The sequence below is a fragment of the Varanus komodoensis genome, unplaced genomic scaffold, assembly GCF_004798865.1.
Source record: "Varanus komodoensis strain SLA01 unplaced genomic scaffold, ASM479886v1 scaffold18_3, whole genome shotgun sequence".
Classification (NCBI taxonomy): Eukaryota; Metazoa; Chordata; class Lepidosauria; order Squamata; family Varanidae; genus Varanus; species Varanus komodoensis.
This window is the reverse complement of record NW_025335549.1, coordinates 15,384,510-15,404,685: the sequence shown is the minus strand read 5'-3', so window position 1 is coordinate 15,404,685 and position 20,176 is coordinate 15,384,510. Positions and strand designations below refer to the sequence as shown.

The following is a 20,176-nucleotide window of genomic DNA, read 5'->3' as shown; positions in this document are numbered from 1 at the left end:
TGTAAGAAAGTCTTATGAGTTTTGCAGCTGGTTTCATTATTTCAAAAAGAGGTTTATTCTTTTAAAGTGTGAATTTGGCCGAGACATACACATGAATGACAGACTTCCAGATTGGGATGCATAATTTAAAGGCCTTTTAAAGCTCTACAAGAATTTAGCGAATGCAACACACTATTGTTCCATGTCTCTGAACCAGATATCAAAGCTCATATTAAAAAGCACACATTATTAAACAGTCAAGAAAAATGAGCATCGTCATACACTTCTATTAAAATACAGAACATATTTAAACAGTGGCTGGTTCTGTTACGCATATTACAAAGTCACTACATGTAGACATTCTTACCCTTTTTTAAGTTTACAGAAAAATTTGCACTGAGGTGGATGAGCTGCAGTGCACTAAAGTAACGTCTGCAAAAACAGACAGGCCAAAAACATTTCAGGCCATACACATTTTTGTGTACTGTCGGTATAAAGTCCACCTTCAGAAAAGTTGAATGCCGCTTTTCAACTTATGGAGATCACTCTGGGTCCATAATAATCCATCCGCAAGAGAGCCACCCCACTCTGAAGACCTGTAGGAGGAAAGAATAAATGAAGCGCAGAATTAGTTCTAAGCTGGGCAGGCACTTTCGGTGGAGCTTTACCAGGTGGCAAAAAAGCACGAGTGAGCTGTGTGTGTTCTCCTTTCACCCTGCTTTCAGTACGCTTGCTCTAGTAGCCAGCGAACACGGCTCCCAGATCGCCCAATCCCTTTCAAGTGAATTAGGAACAGGCACAGACTTGGCGATCCGCTTTAAAGAATACATGCTTCTTCCTTGAGGCTTTGATCCAAAGGACTCTGGTGTTCTCTGTATGCACCAGAGCTTCCCCAATCCTGCTTTCTGCACAGCTCCACACGGTCATCCCTGGAACAGTCTGTGACACAGGGCAGAAAAGAGAACATGGGTGGAAACGGGCCACTGGACATGAAATATCTTCTGCTTGTTCAGTGGGCATCTAAGAGCCATCCACCATCGACCTGACCTTACCTCTGGCACCACATTTATTCTAGTAAAACTGATTAACACTTGCCAGTGAAGTGTGTTATATTACTGAGCATTTGCTACTTTTGTCCTGCTTCAGTACTGGTTAATGTTTTCTTTTGCATGCATAAGGAATACTGAAGAAATCTTCTGCCACGCTCCAATAGCTAGGGTGTTCTTTGAAGCTCAGAGGAGGAATTCCCCAAAGATCTAAATACGATTTGCTAAAGACCATCCAGTATTTATGAAAGCAAGCATTCTGTAGAAGCTGATACCCAACCCTACCTATACTCTCCTCTTGCTTTACTTTTAATGTAACTTGGTAATTTACACCCTGCTTTTCTACCCTTCTACAACCATGTGTCCAAAATGCCATAGTCCTAACAATAGGGCTATAAAGTTGGCCCTGAACAGCCAATCAAGGAAGCAAAAAGCTAGCACACAAAGCAACAAAAAATGCCGCATCTGACAGATTGCCTTTGGGAGGAAATTGCCCAGATAAAAGGATGGCACCAATGGGGCCTTTAGAGCGGCAGTATTCCAATGAAGTCTGCACACCTTAGCCTCAGCACATACAGAGAACATTTGTTTACACACACACACAGAAGAAGACTGGGAGGCCTGAACGCACAAAAGTTTCCTGGCCTACAATGCTGAGGGCTGGTAAATTGTCTAGAAGCGGCGTCTTAAGCTACGCATCTGCCTCATGTCCAAGCCCCAACATGCCCACATGTCACCCGAATGATGTTCGCCATGGTCTCTGCATCACATATGTGGGCTTTGCCACACAGGTCAGAAAGAGGGAAATATTCCCCTAAAAGAGAGCAGAGGGCAAAAACGATGTCTGAGACCTTACAGAATCCCAAGCAAATAAGCTTCTTGGAAGAAGGGTGAGATTAAAATGTGATAAAAACAGTACAACCATCCAGTCACTTTTGAACATGTTCTGTCAGCAAATGCCACTGTGATTTACATACAAGCTCACAAGCTCAGCCCCACAACAACCTTGGCCCCATCATGTCATTTGCGTGCAGCTTGCTCAAGAAACATAGACTGAAATCGTTCAAATCTTTTCACCTGACACCGAGACCAGCAAAGATTCATGATTGAATTGGACCCACTAAGAACCATGCCAGCTCTTAATAGCATAAGGTAAAGGTTTCCTGGCCGGGGGAGCCAGCGTTTGTCCGCAGACGGTCTCCGTGGTCATGTGGCCGGCATGACTAAACACCGAAGTGCACGGAACGCTGTTGCCTGCCCACCAAAGTGGCACCTTTTCATCTACTCGCATTTGCATGCTTTCAAACTGCAAGGCTGGCAGGAGCTGGGACGGAGCAACGGGAACTCACCCCTTGTGCAGATTTGAACCGGCAACCTTTTGATCTACCAGCCCAGCAGCACAGTGGTTTAGACCACTGCGCCACCTGCAGTCCCACCTTAATAGCATAGTCCTGCCTGAAACCTACGTCCTGGTTTTGCTGGTTCATGATGGAGTAAAGATTTAAGCTGCGGTGATGCAGCATGTCAGATGCTACTGAACTGTGCTGCAGGTTCTTCTGGACAGAAGTCGTAAAGAAACAGACTCAGTTTCAAGGGCATTGCATAGAATAAACAACTGAGCACAGGCAGGGGATGGGTAAAAGAGATTTCTGCCCGTCCTCTGAGCTATTCATCTGAGAGTCCAGCGGTGATTTCTTCCGGAAAGCAGCTGCACCCAGTTCTTCACTCCAGTTCTTCCTCTTTTGCTTACAAAAGTAGATGGGGGAATACAGCGAGCAAACCCATCGTCTCCTCTTCCCCATCCTCTCCACAACAGCAAATGTGTGGTCTGTAATAGCAACAGCTGGTATCAAGCCATAAATTTCCCCTGCAGCCCACAGGAAACTTGCTGCTTGAGAGAAAACTCCTAACTAGGGCAGGCAAGTGGGATCTCGCCTCTTTCCCTTTCACAGCAGAGCTTCCTACCACAAAATTCACACCTCGCTACCCGAGACTGTTGAATTTCCCTTACACCGGGGTCTTCTGCTCCCTCTCAAAATTTCTTTGCAATGATGTAAATTAAGTGGTGGAAGGGCAAACAGGAAGGAACAGCACCACAAACCGCAAAACAGATCAAAATAGATGCGAAATAGGGTTAGAAAAACATCACAAAATCTCTTAAATGAGGTGATGGGGAGGGATTTCTGCTGTGTAGGTAACTGAGGGTCATTGGGCAGATGGAAAGCACCCTATCGGTTGTTTAAAGAGGGGAGGAAAGGTTATATTAGAACAGGGGGTATCAAAAGCTGTGTGCACACAATCAGCAGAAACAATTCAAGAGGTACAGCATTTTCTTTCTCATATCTGTGCTGGGAAGGAAATAACATGGAGTTCAAAGGATCCAGATGCCATCCATGTCTCCTCTGCTCCTTTCAAAAGGCAAAACACTGCCAAGTTTTAGGCAAAAAGCAGCCATGCTGTCCCTTTAAATTGGCCTTGTTCCATGTAAAACATTGCATCCCCCCCCCCCCCGTGTGTGGATACACACAGCTCCCAGCTGCATTTTGCATTAAATGTGGAAAACGTGGTGGCATTCAGGTGTGATAGCGGTGGATGCAGGCCCCAGTAGGGGAAACATTTTCCCCGGAGTCTTTGAAGCTGCCCATTCCCGGCATACGCTGAATTTATTTTCACCTCCTGGATATCCATGGGATTGAGTTCTGAAAAGATGTCTAGGGCTGAACAGCTGCTCCTGCTGCAACTGAACATTTTAGGGGTCTCTCGCACACTCATTCAATGATAAGGCCTGTTTCTTGCCTGCACATAAAAAACAAAGGGTATCTCAGGCAATACAGTACAAGGAAGATACACTGGCTTAGGAAAGGCTGCCAAGCTTTCACTAAAACAAAAAAGCTCTGACAAATTCTGAAGCCTCTCAATATCCTAAGTTCTATCACTCCTGATTCTGCCTGCTTGAAAAAGAGGTGGCATCACATTACTGAGAAAAATGTCCTCAATCACGTATTTGCATAGGAGACAGAAATGTTTCCAGCAACTGTCCAAGGCTAACTGTGTCGGCAAGTCTAGGCATGGACTTCCCCATTTTTCAGATTTATGCAAGAGACTAGTGACACCCATGTGAGTATTTCAGTTTCCAGACGGCATAACATTTGCATTCCTTGTAACATACTGGCTTCTCTTGCAAATGTGGATGCATCTGGGAAGGCAGGAAGGGCAGATGTTGCAGTTGAAGGCCCAGTGGGAGTGGTCCCTGGCTCATGGGTTTGGTCCCCGGTATCTCCAGACAGGGCTGGAAACCCTGGAGAGTTGCTGCTGCCAGTCAGTGCCCACATCACTGGGCTAGGCATTTATTTATTTAAAATATTTATATCCCACCCTATGCACAAAAGCGTCTCAGGGCGGCTGAGAGAATAATCCTAAGAGAGCTTACATAATGTCACAATGTCACATAAAAGTTATTTTATGTGACATTGCAACACAACGTTGTCGTCTACAAAGTTCACGCTCGAGAACCACACAATCGAGTTACAAGAAAAATCACAAAGATACCCATAATTTTTAAAGCAAGTTTACGATTTTGTGTTGGACCACATTTACAGCCACCCTGGGCTGGTGCTTCTGTGATTCCCGTCAAGGGTATGAGACCTTCAGCATGGAAAGCAGGTGCTCCACCTACTGAATTCCCACCCACAGCACACAAAGGAAGCTCGGAAAAAGGCTGCTGCCGCAGGAACACCGAATGTGCTCGAACGTTTGAGCAGGGTGGCAATAATTGGCTGTTATTGCCTCAGCTGCTGTGGCAACCAGCGATAGTGTCCCGATGACAAATTGATGCAAGTCTGCAGCACTGACTCAAAGCGACAATTACAAGCCACCTTGCTGAAAGCAAAAGCTTTGTGGAAAAATACTGACCCCACCGACTGAGGTCCGGAGGAGACCAGAAACAGACTCCAGACTATCTGGCATTGCAAGAGGCACAGAACCTCCGAGCCTGGTTAGTGTCCCCTGCACTGTTCCCCAATCCCTCCCATGTGCGACCGGCTCCCAAGCATGCGCTAGGCAAAAAGACGGCGAGCCGCAGACAGGACTTCCGAGGCAGACATGAGAAAGGAACGGAGGCAGTGTCAGTTACGGAGATCTGACGCATGCACCGTTTGTGCAATGGACAGATGCACAGGAGTGATTTGCACAGGAAGGATAATTGATTTCTGAAAAGCAGCTCTCGTTTTAGATCAGAGAAGGGAAATCTCCAACCTCCAGGCCAAACTCTGGCCACAGAAGCTGCCTGTCCTCCAACGCTAACCCTCCGAATGCCAGCATGGCTTTGCATGTGAAGCCAAGGGCTTGCCCAAAGCTTAGAGCGAGACAAGCAGAAAAGCGGAACAGATGGCAGTGGGACCAGGGGGCGCCAGAGAGTGGACAGAGTGCCATGCCCCACACCCTCCCACATCAAGTAGGCTGCTGGTTGGGCAGTGGAGGGGGAGGAATCCTACCCCCAGAATAACAACGGTTCGATACCCTTGTTGTAGCTCATGCGAGCAGGGGTCACTCTGGGGCTGAGGCAGGGGGCAGGACTGTCCCAAATCCAAGGTTAGGAGAAAGGGCTGGGGTGGCTTAGCGCCCTGCCATGTTGCTCTGGCACCTTGAACGCTTCAGCCTTGCGAGGACTGAACCAGTAGCTTCCTCACGCTTCTGAAACACACACCTGGAGTTCAGGCAGAGGCCGGAGACTGCAGCAACGGCCAGCGAGAATGTAGGGGAGGCTTTTGGTCTCGGCTTCCAAAAATGGTGGGCCCCACTTGAAGAAAAGTATGATTTACCCTTCGTATTTTGAACAATAAAACTCTGCTGCCCAATGAATCGGGTCAAGCAAACGTTTAAAAAGCAGCCAATATATGGAGATGCAAGTTTAACTTAAGACTCAGGTAGACAATAACTGCAGCTGCTTTAAGGACTTAAAAAGAAGGGTGTTGTGGTGTCCCGTGTGACACTGAACAGTGCGTGGGCTCTAAGCAGAGGCGTGCCATAAGCAGACATGAGAAAACGAAGAAAGAAGGTGGCTGGGAAGGGCAATGTGGCTGGAGAGACATGAAGAAGCCAATCCTATGCAGGTTTAGACGGAAATACCGGTAGGAGAGCTTTTCTCCTGTGCAAGCTTGCAAAAGATTGCGCCTCAGGGCTGCATTTCTGTAAGAACTACAGTCAATTGGACTTCCACCTGAGTAGACGTGCGCAGGCCTGTGCAGGGAGTTAAAGTGAAGGATTGCATCAAACCCCCAACTAGGAAGGGGGATCCAACTTTTCCGGGGTAGGTAGCTCTCTCTCCCATGCTTTTGCTACTTGCACCAGACAAACCCCTTTTGCCAGAGAGCAAAAGGTGAGCAACCAGGGCTCTGGGATCCGGTGGCGCCTGGCACTGTATTAGTGCCGGTGGCCAAGCAAGGCGAGAGAGGCGAAACACCCGGGGAAAGGGCATCTTGGGACCCTGCTTTGAGCAAGAGCGAGTGCCCACTTGATGGATGAATGAATGAAATAAAGATAGCAATAGAGAAAGTGCAGCTTAGGACACCCGCAGACCACAAAAAGGGGTGTTACAACACACCCCAGGGTGTAGCACAGGCTTCTGCCCAGGGATCCTGGGACCCATTTAATCCGAATGATCATCCTGGGAGCCAGCCATTCTCCAAACTGGGGCCATCGAAAAGGGCTCGGCCGCACTGCCCAACCATCCATCACTGGGGAGGATGCGACTTGCAGTCCAGCACATCCAGAGGGTGCCAGGTGGGGGGAAAGCTGTTGTGAAGCAGGCTGGGCTGGGAGGGAGGGAGGGAGGGAGGGAGCCCAGCAAGGTCACCCAGTGAGCTTCAGGGCCGGGCAGCGCTTCAGCCTGGCCTCTCCTCTCCTCTCCTCACCCAACCGATTACCAGCAACTCTTCCACCTGGCCAAGGTCCAACCGAGCTCAAGGCACGTTACTCACGTGCCGCTCGGGTCGCTTCTCCCATCTTGATCCACCAGCTGGTCCACCGCTGACATCATGGAGTAGTTCTCCACCAGCAGGCCGTCCGGATCGTCGGTCTGGCCAGGAAGCCTCCCCAGAGGAAACGCCTTCCACTTCACCCCGTCTGCTGAGGAGATGCTTCTTTAAGAGGGCGCAATTCAGCAAGAGCGAATGTTTCCAAGCTGTGCCCGGCCCACACAGAAGACGCAGGGCTCCTTGTCCCACCTCCCCAAATAGCTCTGGAAGTCTGGATTGTGCCTGAGCATATATTTCAGGCAGCCTCCCCACATATGGTGCCTTCCAGACGGGTTGGGACTACAACTCCCATCACCCCCAGCAAGCATGCTTTTCACACAGACTCTCCCCTGACTCAACGAGCCAGCCGAACCCCGGCTTTTACCTGAGCTGACCTGCCAGGCAGACCCCTGCAGCGCCATCCTCCTCTCGGCTAGAGCCATGGCGCTCTCGGGCAGGAGGGGCTCCTGCAGAGGGGCCGGCTGAGTCTCCATCTCCTCTTCCTCCTCCTCCTGCCCCGCCGTCCCTTCCTCTTCGAGACCATCCAGCAGCACGGGCCGCTTCCCCGCGCGCTTGGCCAGTCCCCGCGCCGCACTGCTGTGCTTCACTTTCCACTGCAGACTCTCCACTGTGTAAACGGGCTGCTTGCGCAGGTCCGCGGCCGAGCCCGGGCTGGGAAGGGAGCCGTCTTCTTGGGTGTAGATGGAGGTGAGGTACAGAAGTTTCTCCTGGGATTCGGGGGGCAAAGGAGGTTCCATGCTCGTCAGGATCCTGGCAGGGAAGACAGGACAAATGACCAGCATGAGGAGAGAAGCAAAGCGGCAGCTTTCACAAGCATCAAAAGAAGAAGCCTGGAACTCTCTCCAGGTGGTCAGAAATTCTACCCAGGTAAGTGCGATGGGGGGCCGGCAAAGGAGGGCTACGCTCTGCCATCCTTCCACTCTCCTGCTCGGTCCCTTGCTAGCCGGGGAGGAAGGAGAGCCTCTTCTGCAGCAGCCAGAACAGGCATTTGGTGGTGCTTATGGAAGAAGCACCACCAAATGCCTGTTCTCCTTCCATGCCCACTCAGAGACAAGCTGCCCGAATTCCTAAGCTAACTGCCGAGGCATCCGTTTCCCATCCTCTGGAAACACATGGTAACACAGGCAGCTCTTGGTTTCCCAGGAGGCCTGCTGAAAGACCAGACCAGACCAGAAACAAAACAGACCAGAAACAAAACAGACCGAGAAACAAAACAGACCTAGAAACAAAACAAAGCAAGAAACAAATCCAAGCAAGCAAACTGGTAACTTTTGTTGGCTTGTGTACAAGGCAAGATAAACAGGCTGACAATCGCAGTCTCTTGTCCACAAGGATGTACAGAGGATGGGAGCGAGGGGAGCATTTCAGTGAAGTCCAGCAGGCAGTTCCTGAGAAGCAGGGCTTGGCTCATCCTTGCCCCCATCACCTAAGGCCTGGCACAGACCGGGGGGTGGGGGGGGTGGCAGCGACAGGGTGGCAGGGCCAGTCTCGAAACACAGGGCAGGCATTTGGAAATGTCAAAAGCAGCCAGAGGCTTGCACTGTGTCCAACTTTCCTCCAAACGTCAGGTGAAGTGGAGGAAAATCCCCTCCCCTGAAGTCCCCTGCAAGCGCCCAGGTCTCAAGGATGCAAGACTGGTGTCTTCCTCTGCGGTTAGAAGGGCATTGTGACAGCGAGTGGGCGGCGGTTTCACATCACAGGGACAAACCCTTGCACCCTTTCTGTGCGTGAAACTACCAAAGAGGAAGGCTTTCGGCAAATCTAGGAACACAGGAAACGGCTTTACATCTGGTCAGAGGTTTGGTCCATCTAGTGCAGGATTGTCTACCCTGCCCGGCAGCACCTCTTCAAGGTCCCCATCCCTGCTCCCTGCTCCTTTTAACCCTGGGCGCAGCATCTCTTTCAGCCCAGGGCCTGATTCTGCTCAGGGTGCTGCTTTCCTGGGCAAAAGGGGCAGGGCCAAAATTCCAACGACACCAGCCGGCTCGGGCTTTCAGCTCTTCCTGCCAGGAGCTAAGCCTCGGGAGAGGCACTCTGCCCCTTTACAGCGGAGGAAATGGCACAACCACCGGGAAGCCCCCAAACAGCTGGTAGCATGCCAGAATAGGGTGGGGCCCTCGGGGGAACCTGGCCCCCCGGGAGGGCCTCATTTGATCCCTGACCCCCGGGGTCCCGCACCCCCGTGAGCTGCGGGTGCAGAGACGGAACCTTGACCTTTCTGTACGTCAGCCATGCCAGTCCGGCCCGTTCAAATCGGACGTTTCATCCTGGGGGGATACAAGGGTATCCGGCTGCACATCATGGTGCTTCCTTGAGCAAGCTCCTTGGCAGTAAGACACGGAGCCCTGTCTTCCCCCTGGCATCTATTTCGCTTGCATACTCACAGATGCAGGAGATGCGGACTCGCCCAGCACGGTGCTTCCAGGCAATCCTCCAGGAGCTTCGGCCATTGCAGTGAAACCCGCCGGAGAAAGAGCTCCGAGGAACTTGTGTTTCTATTTCTGTGTTTCATCTTTTTCTCTTCACAGAGAACCACGGAAAGGGGGGGGGGGGAAACGGATTTTTTTTTTAAAGTATGCAAGTTCATTTGGGAAAGGGAGCAGCTGATGAACAGGTTGCAGTGGAGCTCGAAGAAGAACTCTTATATTCCAGAAAGGTCACAGATCGGGCACCGGAAATGGCGCGTCTGCGTTTCACCATCTCCTTAGGAAATTCGATAGAGCCGCCCCAACAGAAGCGATAGGGTCATGCGAGAGGTTATGGACCTTTAAGCCTGTACTCATCTCTAGAAACCATGCATGGTGGTTTGGGGGTTGCAGGAACTCTTATCTCCCTCTGCATACTCAAAGCAGCAAAGTAAAGGGTGAGAAGTGAGTATATGTGCGAGACAGACAGAGAGAGACAGAGGAGGAGGGAGGGAGGGAGGGAGCAGGCACCCAGGATTTAAATGGCAAAATCTCACCGGCACTCCCCACCCCACCCTTATGCTAACTAGCACACCCCTTTCTCTTTTTCTTTATGTCTAGGCAAGGACTGAGTAAAAGCAGGCAGAAGGGGATCGAAAGAGCGTGTGCTGCCTTACATTCGAGCCGAAACGTCCTCCAGTACTCACTGGCTTGCATGTTCATCTTCAAAATTTTTGCAATCCAGTTGATGAGATACTGTGATCGGAGCTCTGGACCCGGGGCGTGTTTCTTCAGCTCGTTAAACATTCTTTCCAGCAGAGTCTGTGTGAAGTCTTTGGAATGCAGGCCTCTCAGCAGTGGCTGCCAGAAGCGGAGAAATGTCCGAGGGATTTGAAAATCCCACTCTTTGGTTTCTGTGCTCCCACCACCACCAGGCAGAGAAAGCCAAAAGAAATGGACAGAAAATGTTTTGAACACCACCATCCGTCCCAGGGCAGTTCATGTTTCCAAGCTAAATGCATACATTATTTTTAAAAGACCTGGGGGATGGAGAGGAATTCTGGCCCTGACCTTCAGGGGAAATGCTCCCCACAAAAAAAAAAAAAAAATCAAGAATGGGATGAACAAAGGGCTCCTCTTCCTCTCTTTTCCACTTCCCTCCCCTGTAATTCTCTGCTTGTGCCAAATAGGTTTGGACCACGCAGACTATTGATGCAAAAGTGATTCCTGTAATACATAAATCTGAATCTAGGAGATGTTCCTGAGCGTTCTTCTCCATCCTTCATAAAAAATACGTTCTTGCTTACCCCCTCCTTCAACGGGGAGAGGTGCCACGGTTGGATTACTGGGAGCGAACAATCATTTCTGATTTACTTCAAATCGCCCAGCATCTATCTACAGATCCTGACATTACCTTCACCCTGATCCAAGTCACCAACCTTGCGAGTTGATATTCAGGCTCTGCAGGTCTTCTGTTGTTGGGATGAGGAAACCGTCGTCAAGCAAAACTATGGCCACAACCTCCCTGTGGAAAGTGTGAATACTCATGAGTGCCCTCCAGGTGCTGGTTTTCCATCCCAGATCTTGCATCGACTCACAATTACGTGTATCCTATGACAGAATGATTGTCTGCATGCCTCTCACATAAATGCAGTGCAGTAGATTCATGTCATTGTATCCACTAAAATCATAGCGCAAGCTAGGACATTTCTCATGCCAAATTAAATATGTGAGAAAATAAAAATACTTCTTAATCTGTCACAAACGAATACAATGTGGGCACCAGCTCTACCTCTGGAGGGAAGGCATCCCATAACCAAGGAACCCCATGAAAGAACGCTTTCTCCTTTGTGATTGTGTACAGCGTGGTAGCAATTGCTCTGCAATATACTGAATAAATTCCATTGTCCACCAACAGTTTTTTTTAGATCTGATTTTCTTCTATAACTTGTTTGTAACATGCTAACTTCCTGTTTTCTGATTTAATAACTTATTATTTACTGTAAATATTTCCCCCGCCCCACTGTCCCTTTTGATAAAGTCCCAGCAAACCTTCCAAACACAATTAAGGGTACAAAGAGATGCATGCTTAGAAAGAAAGAAGTCTGGGCGCTACCAGTAGCATGGCTGGCTAGAGGGCGTCTTTTCTGTTTCAACATACATCAGACACCATCCTTAGGCTCCAACCCTACATACTCTGCTGAGTCCAGGCAAGGTTCTCTAGACTCAACAGAACTGACATCTGAACTGACACGCCCAGAACCACATCGTAAGATAAACTGCCAGTTCTTCAGCAATTTTGCCACACCATATGTCAACTGAAAGCCCTGAGGAGATCCAGGCCTCGTACATTTCCTCCTCATGGAAATTAAGTCCATCCCATCGGGAGGAAGTTGGCTAGGTGAGGCTGTGCTAGAGCAGTAATATAAACAGGTGGAAAAACATGAATTTTAATTCGTTTCACCAACAAGGAGTACTTCCCCTCTTGCTATAACTTGGCTAGCATGGTCGCTCCATGTCATGGGCCTTCTATGAGTCAAGCCTTCTTTATTTGGGATTAAGTCCAGGCTTAGAAACACAACTGCTCTCTTCCTGTGCTTTATTTGCTCACGAATAAGAAATACGGGCAGTTTTGGGGACATGCTCATTGGTCAGCATGGACACTGACCCATGAATGGGTGTGCAAGCTACTGCTCCAGAAAATCCTTGAAATGTTCTTGAGCCCTGAAGGATGAACACACATTTTCAGTGTAGAGGGTATGCAAAAGACAGGGAAGTCAACAACATGGGCAAACACCACAGGGCAACTCTGAGTGGATCTCTTCTCCCCACCACCACACCTTAATTTGTACCCAAATAAATGTATGGAAAAATATAGACCTAAAGGCCTGAAGAGGAAGGAAAGGGAATGCTTGGAAACAGATTCCTTTTAAAACATCACCTGAGGAACCGTCATCACTCAGTGCCTGATAGAGAACAGATACCATAAGAGAGAAGATGAAACTAAGAAATTCTATTTCTGTCTCTGTGTGGTTCACTTCTCTAAAGCACTTCCTCATGCTCCATGCACTGAAACGTTTCCAGATGTTATATCCACTGACGCACAACCAGGTACCACTTTTTTCTTTAAAAGTATTATTAAAAGGGGGAAAGCAGCACAAATCAAGCCATTCACATCCACAAAGGTCCTGCAAATTATTTTTCTCAGTTTATCACCTGGAAGAATAGCTATTTTCTAGGCACACACTTCAAGCCGTTCTAAAGAACCACATACCCATAAGGTAAAGAATACCCATCACAGCATTTGGTTTAACTTTTGAGAACTTCGAGATTTGTCAGTTATTCAAGAGAAATCAGATTAAACAGGATTTCTTTTATGATACATATGCACACATGTGGCTTTGTAGTACAATTACTCTTTATAATCCTACGCACTAGTTCTTTTTTAACTGTTCTAACTTTAACTCCCTCTAATACAATTGATGTAGCACTAACAGCATTTTGATGACATGCGAGAGACAGAAGGTTGTATGCCAAAGGGGCGGGGGGGGGGGTTTCTAACTGGTGACACATCACATCCCTGCTTGTAGGCATAAGAAGAGAATGGAATCACAGGAAGAAGCCCTGAAAAATCTCTCCATTGACCTGCCCATGTATATCTAACACCTGGCCCAGCATCACAGAACGAACTACAAGAATGGACTGTATGGCTTCAGTCAGCAGGTGAGAGATACCACAGCTAAATACCTATAGGATTGGGTAGAGGAACCCTCTGGCTGGGCTAAAACTCTGTTAATGTCCTAGGTTTTTATTTGCAGGGCTTATTTTTGAACACAGGCGAGCGTACAAAACTGGTACCTCACCTGGCAGGTGTGACCTGAGCTGTTTATAGCACATCAATGGGGTGGGGGGGGCACAACCCTCTTCCCAAGCCAGCCTGCTGTCTACCACCCACCAGGAAGCAAAGATTCCCAAGGCTGTGGTCACCTGGGCGATAGAAGATGCTTCAGGTTCAAAACCACGCCAGCAAATTCGCCCGACAACGTGCATCTCAAATTAGTTTCATCTTCAAATACGGCGAGCGGAGAAAACCACACTTATTCAAGATTTTGCCAATCATTGCTCAAGTCCCGTTTCGAAAATTTTGAGCAATTCAGCATGACAGTAGCTGATCACATGTAACGTTTGCAAATCCAGGGACAACCCCCAGAAAAAAGCAAAGCATCACAGTTGTTAAAGACGTGTGTTTCCCAGCAGAGGAGGCTGGGATACAAGGAGCCCCGCAAGCGTGTTTGGCAGTGCCTGCAGGGCGCGGTTTCCCTCACATTCAAGCTTCAGCCAACGGGCCAGATTTGGGGTGGGGCAGGCAGGCGCCTTTTTCTGCAGGGAAGAGTAGCGAAGTGAGCCAGGCAGAGAAATGCGGTCTCAGCCTGGAGTCATTTGCTCAGGGCTTCCCGGCGTGTGCCTGGGCTGAAAGTAGCTAGTGAAGATTTCAGGCTTGCAGCTGAAAATAGCGGCTCCTTCCTGTCTCTCACAACAGCAGGGTCTGGCACGGCCTCACTAGGAGGAGCTCCTTTCCCCGTGAAATGGGGAGGAAATGGGGAAACGTGTGATGAACAACAAGAGGGCATTATGCATTTCAGCTTAGCAGACGCTGCCATGGGGGGAAAAGGGACAGCCCCGCGATCTCCAGGACACCCATTCCGGACCCAGTGACCTTGCTCCTTTACAGTCATACACTGCAGAAGCCAGAATTCTTGCCATTCCACTGATGTAAGAGGCCACAGCTCAAGGGAGGAAGCTGCTGGGCCGGGTGGAGAACCTCTGTGGGCAGTTCCAGGTTGCTCCATTCCAGTACGGAGCAAGCAGGACAATGGCCCTTGCTCAGCTTGCAAGCCACCTCGGGGTCGACCCGCAGCAGCATCGCCAAAAGTCCCCTGTCCACTGACAGTCAGCGAAGAGACGGCCCGGGACGGGAAGTGCCAGGCAGCATCCTGTGTGCCCCACAGTGAGGGAGCCAATGCCCGGGCTCGAGTCCCACCCCCCTCCCCGGCCCAGCCAGGGGCCCTTCCTCATTGCCCTCGCAACCCGGGAGCTGCACTGATTATAGGCTCCAGCTGAACTCAGATCTGACCAAAGAAACCTTCTGGCAGCCCAAAGGAGCCCTCCCACACCATCCCCCAACCAGCATTTTATTTATCTGTTTGGAACTTTTCTAGGCCGTCCCTTACCGTGGTCTCAGGACAGTTTAACGTTGGGACAATATAAAATAAGATGAAACACAGCATCCAAATAAAATTTCCAACCAACAATAAGCCCCAGTTAAAACAATCAGATCTTAAAACATTGGGAAAATAAAAAGATTTTAGCCTAGCACCGAAAAGAATAAAGTGAAGAATTCCAGAATAGGGTGCCACCGCAGAGAAGGCCCTTCTCTGGTTACTCACCCTCCTAATCTCCTTCAGGGAGGGCTCCCAGAGAAGGGCCTCCACCCCAGATCTTAAGGGGTGGGGAGAAAGTCCAGGTGGAGGCAAAGGTATCAGTGTGATCAGAACTGTTGCCTCGCAGCTGCTCAGGAGAAACGCCAAACCCAGCCCTCCCCAGCCTGGGGCTGCCAAGGTGCCCCATGGCCTCGCAGTGACTGCGGTCCAACACACCCGGAGGGGAAGAATGGCTTAGCCTAATCCTGAAGTTGAAGGCTGGTCTACTCCATGCCACAGCCTCCAGTTCTGGTGAACCATTACCCGCTTAGCCTAGGTCCTCCGCCATGTTATTCTCCCACACCAAACAGAGTGGATGAAACAGACACGTGAGCTTAGCTTCCCACGGCAGAAGGAAAGGGGACTGAACCGCACTCACAATGCATTAAATTCTGCATCTCTGCAGGCACAGCAGCCTGGACTCCCATCAGACGCTCCAGCCCTTACCTGTTCTCTTGAAATAAGTCTTTCATCTGGGCCACAACCCACTCAGCTTCTGAGGAGGAACCGCACCATGCTTCACAGGCCTGGCCAATGTTCTTTGACTTCTGGAGAACCTACGGCAAGCAGGAGGAGTGGCACCAATGATCAGAGGCAAAGTGCCAGGCAGCGGCCGTGGGGGAAGGGGGCAAGCACGAGAGGGATGAGCGAGAGGTGATACAGCCACTCCTATTTCCGTAGTTGCTGCCCTTTTAAAAATCCTACTTTTCAGACAATTATTGTACCTGAAAGCAGCTCAGTCATGAAAGAACAGCTTGCCCTGCTCATCTTCCGTCTCTGTGCCCTTGAGGACATGAGGTTCAATGCCCAGGAGGACCCCACTGACTTGCATGTGGCCGAGAAGTAACTCTTCTCCACCGCCATCACTGCTGCAACCAAGGATTTCAAATGGCCTGCAAACTGAGTCTTACTTTTGCATGGGTTCTAGCTGTCCACTTTGCAATTTCTTTGCTCTTTGGTAAGTCAAGCAGAATTGCTGCAGAGTGAATGCTTCGGGAACCTGGAAGAGCTGTTGATTCCAATAATCAGCCAGGCTACATGAAGGCCAGTGAGAACTACTGAAAAATCCCCTCAAACATTTTGGAAACCAGCTGGATCCACCCTTTTGCATCAGGAGATGAACTGTCTTAAAATCAACCTGCACCTCTGAGACACCTGAATTCTCTTTGGTATGTACGTTCAGAACACCCCCTCCCCATTTAAATCAAACATTGGTGCAATTCCTCATATTCACTGTTCATAAAGGGCAAAAAAGACAGAATGAACTCTTGTGTGTTTTGAATGTTCTATGCCACAGTTTTAAATCGAAGAAGGATTTACTGGCCACAATAGGAATCTGTGAAACTTACCTCGAACTGTTGTTTTTTATAGGATATCAAGACATCTCTGACTTTATCTAGAGGAGAAAGAGAGAGGCAGAAAAGGGCACATTTTGAAGCTTAAGTAATGTATAGAGGAAAATGCATAGCTGCCTTGAGCGCCTTAATGTGTTTCAGGTATGTGGTCCAGGTTATTTTAATTTGGAGTGTCTGTTACATGCCTTCTTGTCTTTTAGTTCATTTTAAATTGTTATGTCTATTGGGGTAATGGAAAAGCATTGTTTCATCCATCATGCTGGCCCACACTGGTTATGCTGGTCTATGGCCATAACAACAAAGAAACCAAAAACAAACAAGGCCCTCGACATGCCGCGGCTCAAGTGGCTGCAGCTACAGCATCATGTGGTCTGTCCAGCCTCTGCTCTTCCCCCACCCCTTCTACAAACGAGCCACCCCGCCACAACCAGATCAGAGTGACCAGTGGAGAAATCCCCGATGTCAGCGTGCCTGACACTGGACGCCTCATGTCCCCCGGGGTCGGCGGGGCTCACCGTGGAACTCCCGGTGCTTCTGGCAGCCTGGGGACTGCAGTTTCTCCAGCTCCTCCTGACTGGGGTCCATATCCGTATCTGTTGCTGAGGACTCTTCGTCGTCCTCATCATCACCTTCCACCTGGTCACTGCAAAACTGGCGGCTCCAGTAGGAACGCTTGAGCCACTCCAACACAACATTGCAGCCTGGGAAAGACAACATCACAACACCTTGTTTGGAAGATGGCCCTGCAGAGCTTTTGCCCACCTGGCCAGACAAAGGACTTTCTACTTGTTGCTCGAAGCTGCTCCCTGCAATGAGGCGTATCTGTAACCGTCACATGCGAAATGCAAGCTTATTCTACTGTCCTGCTATGGATGCAGTTTCTTTTAGTGACCCTACAGAGATATGCGATTTTGCATATCTTTACAGTTCACTCACTTAGCACATTTATAGAATACCTTTCCGCCAAGAGAGCTTGGCTTGTTCTCCTGGCACTCCCTGGCACCCCTCTTCCTTCTGCAGGCTGACCCACCACGGCCCTCTCTGCCCCTGCAAATGGCCATATGGCAAGCGGCTGGGCAGCTGCTCCCAAGGGGCCAAGACTTTTGTAGGGGATTCCAGATGGCCGCCTCACATGATCCCATCTCTTCTGCTGGAAGCATTCACCAACCCAAGCCCAATGCCATGGCACCACCTGGTGGGAAAGCTGGAGCACTGCACCTAGCAGAAGGGATTGGGGCCACTCTTTCGGACAGCAACCTGCAAGGGCTGGAGGTAAGCGGGGCATTTGAAGAGTGCTGAGCGTCACCACAGCCCTCACCTCTGAAGAACCGCAGCACTGCAAGCCAAGGTGCGAGACGATGCTGGTTCTGACAGCCCACCACCAACGCCCTGGGGCGAGGTAAGGGTGGAACTGCCGATGCCCAGCCCATACGAAAGCTCCAACTCCCAGTGAGAGGTACCAGCCACCCTTGCCCTTTGCCGGTCCAGTTCCACCACTCACGTCTATCTGAAGTTCTCAGAACCAGGCCTTCAAGTCCAGCATGTGTTCACACAGTGGCCAGTCAGCTGTCCCCAGGACTCCACCAGCAGGACACAGCCGTGACAGCACTCCCCCACCCACGCTCCCAGTACACCACTCCTGGTATCTCCCACTCCATCGAAGGACACCTTCCCATCTCCTCTGGCAGAATGACCCTCTTTTACTTCCTTCAATTCTCTCCCTGTAACTCACCTTTTCCGCAAAGCCTTTCGGGCAGTCTTTCGGGCAGCAGCCCCACACCCAACTGCAGCCTTACCCGACCTGACGGGTCCAGGTAAGTCACGCTACACCTCCCACGAGCCCCCAGCCAGCATACAGTCCAACAGATATGGGAAAGGTTGTCCTGCTAAGCCCAACTAAGATAATCCCGTTCTTCCTGCTAATCCCTGCCTCCAACAACATTGCTGCAGCTGACAAGTCTAACAGATTGTTCTCACCTTTTTGGCAAGCAACCAGGTGAGGAAGTTTGCCATGGGTCAGTTCATGACGAAGGTCCACAATCCAGACAGGGATGTCTAGCTTTGAATAAGAACCAAACGGCTATGAAAAATCACAGAAGAAAAGAATCCCCCAAGCCCAAAGCCCTTTGCTGGACATGCACCCCAGACCCCATCCAGCCACTCCAACTGCTGCGGGTTGAACCAACTGGAACCGCCGTTACCTCTTTAGCCAGCCATCTCAGCGAAGTGATGATCCTTTTCTGCTTTCGTTCTGTGATGAGATTCACAAACCTATGCACAGAGGAAGATGATGAAAGGGGCGGGAGCTTTCCATGGAGAGCTGATCTTCTCTCCTGACTTCACACATCTTGGGCAAAAGAGCACAGAGCTGCTGCAATGCACAGACCCCCTTTCTGACCCTTCCTCCTTCCATAGCGCTCACCTTACGAGAGCCAGGCCGTACGTAAGGACCAGTTCATGGGATTTCAAATCACCAGCAGCATCTAGGATTTTACAACGAACAAGATCTGCCGTGCATTCCACAGCTAAAGGCATTCTGTTCCCATACCTAATTTCAAAGGGTGAGACATAGCGAATTCAGGATCAAAGCGGCGTATTATGGATCTGCCAGAGCAGTTGTTTTTAAATGGTATTCTTAGAAAACTTAAAGCTCTTTTCCAGATTTCCAAGGTTCTGTAAAGAGAAGATCAGCTACAGAAGGCAAGCTTTCCTGAAAGGCAGCTAACCCACCATTTCCCAGCTTATGCACGTTCCCCTGCCAGGCACAGGCAAATGAGTCCAACAGACTAACTCAGACACCATGCACAGTGACACAAAGCAAGCTAAGGGGTCAAAGATGGTAGGGTGGGCATGAGGTTCATCTGATGCCCCCAAGAAAGGCATCAAGTGTGACTGCCTAGAAACTCGTTTCCAAAATCATGTGGGACACTTGGGGCTGAGTAAAGGGATGGAGGTGCTAAGAAAGGATACATGACCTCGGTGTGTGTGTGCGCGCGTGTGTGTGACAGGTCTTTAATCCTAGCAAAAGCTGTATTAGGATACGCTCCACTTCTCCCCAGCAGTCCATCCGTCTTCCCACACCACACAGCTGCCTTCGCTCTCCATCCCCAGCCCTTCTCACCTGCTCTTCCAGGCTGACACTCGGTCCAGGGCTCCCCGTTGCAGCTGGCAGTCCCCACAGTACAGTCCCACCATCACCTGATCCCATTCGGCCTTGTTCTGCCAGGCCACCACACTCTGGGGCCTCTTCTTTCGAGGTTTTCCTACCGCTTGCTTCTGCCCCAGGCGAGTGCTGCCAGGACCAGCAGCCATGCTGCAGCCAGACTTTCACCGGCCCGATGCGTCCGAGCTGTGAGACTGAAAGGTAATAGTGTACCTTGAAGAAGCACCCCCAAATCAATCACTTCCCAAGCCCTGCTCAGGTCTGCTTCACAAGCTGTGCATCTAATCCCTGAGCGCTTTCAACAGGCTTTAAAAAAGTCTTGCCTTGGGTAGCACGCACAGAAGCAGCCCCACATCCAAAAGCAGCACGCCTGCTATTTCCAAAACTCAAGTTCAATCGCCCCTGCACCGACTTGCGGCTCCTAAACTGACAGCCAATGAACAAGTTCCTGGACTTCAGAGCAGGGCTCCACCACCACCTCTGTATCCCAGATCGGGGCTCGCCATCCCAAATCAGGACTGTACCAGAACCACCTCACCCCCAATCGGGGCTCGCCGTCCCAGATCAGGACTGTACCAGAACCCCCGCGCCCCCAATCGGGGCAAATCAGGGCCGTACCAGAACCCCCGCGCCCCCAATCGGGGCAAATCAGGGCCGTACCAGAACCCCCCGCGCCCCCAGCCGGGGCAAATCAGGGCCGTACCAGAACCCCC

The 20,176-nt window shown here is 50.2% G+C and overlaps 1 protein-coding gene across 4 annotated transcripts in view; it reads right to left on the bottom strand.

Moving 5' to 3' along the window:
• Window positions 1–31: 31 nt before the first annotated feature.
• Window positions 32–20,176, bottom strand: part of LAS1L (LAS1 like ribosome biogenesis factor) — a 20,396-nt gene continuing 251 nt past the window's right edge. Inside the window, exons 2-14 of one of the 4 annotated variants that reach the window (XM_044427447.1) lie at window positions 19,422–19,657; window positions 18,723–18,848; window positions 18,502–18,571; window positions 18,278–18,359; window positions 16,816–17,001; window positions 16,295–16,341; window positions 15,393–15,502; window positions 10,905–10,990; window positions 10,173–10,379; window positions 9,445–9,580; window positions 7,425–7,810; window positions 7,004–7,151; window positions 32–575 (exon numbers count right to left, since the gene is read on the bottom strand). In XM_044427447.1, the coding sequence (XP_044283382.1) occupies window positions 485–575; window positions 7,004–7,151; window positions 7,425–7,810; window positions 9,445–9,580; window positions 10,173–10,379; window positions 10,905–10,990; window positions 15,393–15,502; window positions 16,295–16,341; window positions 16,816–17,001; window positions 18,278–18,359; window positions 18,502–18,571; window positions 18,723–18,848; window positions 19,422–19,612 (1,866 nt within the window). In that variant the 5' untranslated portion in view covers window positions 19,613–19,657 and the 3' untranslated portion in view covers window positions 32–484. Of the gene's footprint in view, window positions 576–7,003; window positions 7,152–7,424; window positions 7,811–9,444; window positions 9,581–10,172; window positions 10,380–10,904; window positions 10,991–15,392; window positions 15,503–16,294; window positions 16,342–16,815; window positions 17,002–18,277; window positions 18,360–18,501; window positions 18,572–18,722; window positions 18,849–19,421; window positions 19,658–20,176 lie in introns of those variants that run through there. The other 3 variants (XM_044427448.1, XM_044427449.1, XM_044427450.1) reach the window with 3 other exon arrangements.